This window comes from Vombatus ursinus, unplaced genomic scaffold (assembly GCF_900497805.2).
Source record: "Vombatus ursinus unplaced genomic scaffold, bare-nosed wombat genome assembly UNPS02006779.1, whole genome shotgun sequence".
Lineage (NCBI taxonomy): Eukaryota > Metazoa > Chordata > Mammalia > Diprotodontia > Vombatidae > Vombatus > Vombatus ursinus.
In genome coordinates this window covers 2,769,276-2,771,883 of record NW_020946557.1, presented here as the reverse complement: position 1 = coordinate 2,771,883, position 2,608 = coordinate 2,769,276, and the positions used below count along the sequence as shown (strand labels likewise).

Genomic DNA, 2,608 nt, shown 5'->3' with positions numbered 1-2,608 from the left:
GTCTCTATTAGGGTCTAGAAGGAGATGGTGGCCAAAGTGGTAGTGGCTGTTACCTCCTCCCTTTCCCTTGGGGTGTCTCACTGCTTCACTTAGACTGGCTAGCTGCCCTGTGAGTGACAGTTGGTAAAGTAACACAAGTCCCAAAACCCATTGGTATGGGACTGTCTCCTTACTGGTGGAGATCAGTGTCCTGAACCTGTGGGAGGAGCAGATTAGAGCTTGTGAGAGTGGGAGAGAGAAGTTCATTCTCTTCATGCTTGGGAGATGATGCCAATCCCACTTCAAGTTGCTGAAGAAAAAGGCTCAGGGAAGAAGCCGACATGAGAGGAGAGCTGGCAGTCTTCATTGTGTCCCTATTCCCATCTTGCTTCACTAGAGATCTAGGGAATTTCCCCTTTGGTGACATCTAGGACTCTCTCTGTCTCTCTCTGTCTCTATTTGTCTCTCTCTGTGTCTCTGTCTGTCTCTGTGTCTCTGTCTCTGTCTCTGTGTCTCTGTCTCTGTCTGTCTCTCTGTCTCTATCTCTCTCTGTCTCTGTCTGTCTGTCTGTCTCTCTCTGTCTCTGTTCTTTTGTTGAGCTGATTTGTCTTGTTCTTGATGGGAGAGTTCATTTACTCTGTATTGTCTGGCATATTTTCTCCTATATATACTTTGATCTTATTTCTGTTTTTTGCTATGGACTTAGATAAATGGATTTCTTGGCTATTTCCTGTGTGTGTTCATTGTGGAACTGGTATTTGGTGGGTGGGGAGTCAAGCCTTAGATATAAAGCTTCGTATCCTATTCTCTTCCCCTCATAATTAATGATGCAGTGATCAGAAGTCTGAAAATCACATTCCCTAGACAAAGAATATTTAAAGGAGCAGATAGATATAAGACAGATAGATATAATCCTCTCTCTATAAGGAGAGTGGAGTTGCTGAGATTCTGGCTCCAACCTCCTGCTTCCCTTCCTAAAAAGAATTATAGTCTCTTTCAGAGAAGGGTGGGGGGTGAGGGGAAGAGTCTAAATGGGACTATTTTGCCTCCCTTTTGAGCCAAAAAATGATGCCCTCATGCTACATGTTGGAGATAGCCCTCAATACAGTGAGGATGGCTTAGACCTTTCTCCACAGGATTCGCATCCCTAGATGATGACTATGAATGAGGGCTAGGCTGGAAACAGAACAGGTGGAGGAGGGGGCACTACCATTTCAAAAGCTTTTGCGATAATTTTCCTATTGGTCAGCACTTGTTTCTGGTGGTGATGAGGAAGATAAAGACCTTTTCTGCAATGAATTCTCCCTTCAATTATGGCTATGGGAACTGGGCTAGAAGCAGGTCTGGTTGTTTGGCAGACTGCCATTCCCAAGGCTCTTGGGCTGAGAGTCATGGTCTATCCCAGGGGTGGGGAACCTATGGCCTCAAGGCCATGTGTGTCCCTCTAGGTCCTCAAGTGCAGCCCTTTGACTGAATACAAACTTCACAGAAGTTTGTTCTGTAAAACTTAGACTCAGTCAAAAGGCCACACCCAAGGACCTAGAAGGCCACATGTGGCCTTGAGGCTGCAGGTTCCCCACCCCTGGTCTATCCATACCTGCGTCTAAGGGGAGATGGTGTTCAAGGTGGTGGTGGTAATTTGACCTGCTTGGCACATACTTCTTCCTTTCTTTCTCAGTGTGCCCCACTGTTTCAGCTATGTTGGCTTGCTTACCCAGTGAGGGAGAGTAAATAAGGATAAATTAAAAACTTGAGAGAATGGAAGAAAGGTGGTGCCTTTAACAAAGATAGAGAAGTTTGGAAGTATGATGGATTGAGGGAGGATGGAAATAATAAATTATCTTTCAGAAAAGTTGAGTCTAGCCCCTCCCCTCACATCCCTTACTCTCCCCTCCCCTCTCTCCCCCCTCCCCCCTCCCCATCCTTCCCTCCATTCTTTCTCCTTCTTCCCTTTGCCAGCCTAGACGATGTGGTGGTGGAGCCCCGGAGGCCACGGAGCCAGCCGAGGCGGACATCATGGGGCTGTGCCAGGACATGTGCTCCAAAATGGCCACGTACCTAACAGGTGAGCTAACAGCCACCAGTGAAGACTATAAACTTTTGGAAAATATGAACAAACTGACTGGCTTGAAGTATCTAGAAATGATAAATATTGCAGTAAACCTAAGTAGAAACCTGAAGGACTTAAACCTTAAATCTGCAGCACTTCAGCCTTATCTGGATCGGATCACTTTAATTGAGGAGCAAGTAGCAGCTTTTGAGCCGGCAGTCTGCAAGTTGGATGTATATTCAAAGAAACTAGAAGCAAAGTACAAGAAGTTAGAGAGGAGATGAAAGAATTCTTTAGCACAAAGACTTTAACTACAAGAATGTTTCCTAAGAGCTGAAATAAGTGGGATGGAACTTATCACAATGCTTCAGTTTCTAAAAGAAAGCGGTGCTGCTGATCCAAGGAAAATCCCAGCCCCCTCCTCTGATTGGATGTGTAACTTTGGCCACCCCTTGATGTTTCCTAAACCTATACCCCTGGAACCTCATCTCATGGTGTGCTTCATTGTGCGCCCTGGACCAGGACTCAGGAATCAGGATCAACCCCACCTAGAACAGACACAGAGGAGAGCCTCTCAGC

General features: G+C 46.0%; 1 protein-coding gene across 1 annotated transcript; it reads left to right on the top strand.

Moving 5' to 3' along the window:
• Positions 1–320: 320 nt before the first annotated feature.
• On the top strand, positions 321–2,313 carry LOC114033121 (biogenesis of lysosome-related organelles complex 1 subunit 2-like). Its single transcript, XM_027848573.1, has 2 exons — positions 321–347; positions 1,939–2,313. Exons 1-2 carry the CDS (start codon positions 321–323, stop codon positions 2,311–2,313), a joined length of 402 nt encoding a protein of 133 aa, XP_027704374.1.
• The last annotated feature ends 295 nt before the right edge of the window (positions 2,314–2,608 follow it).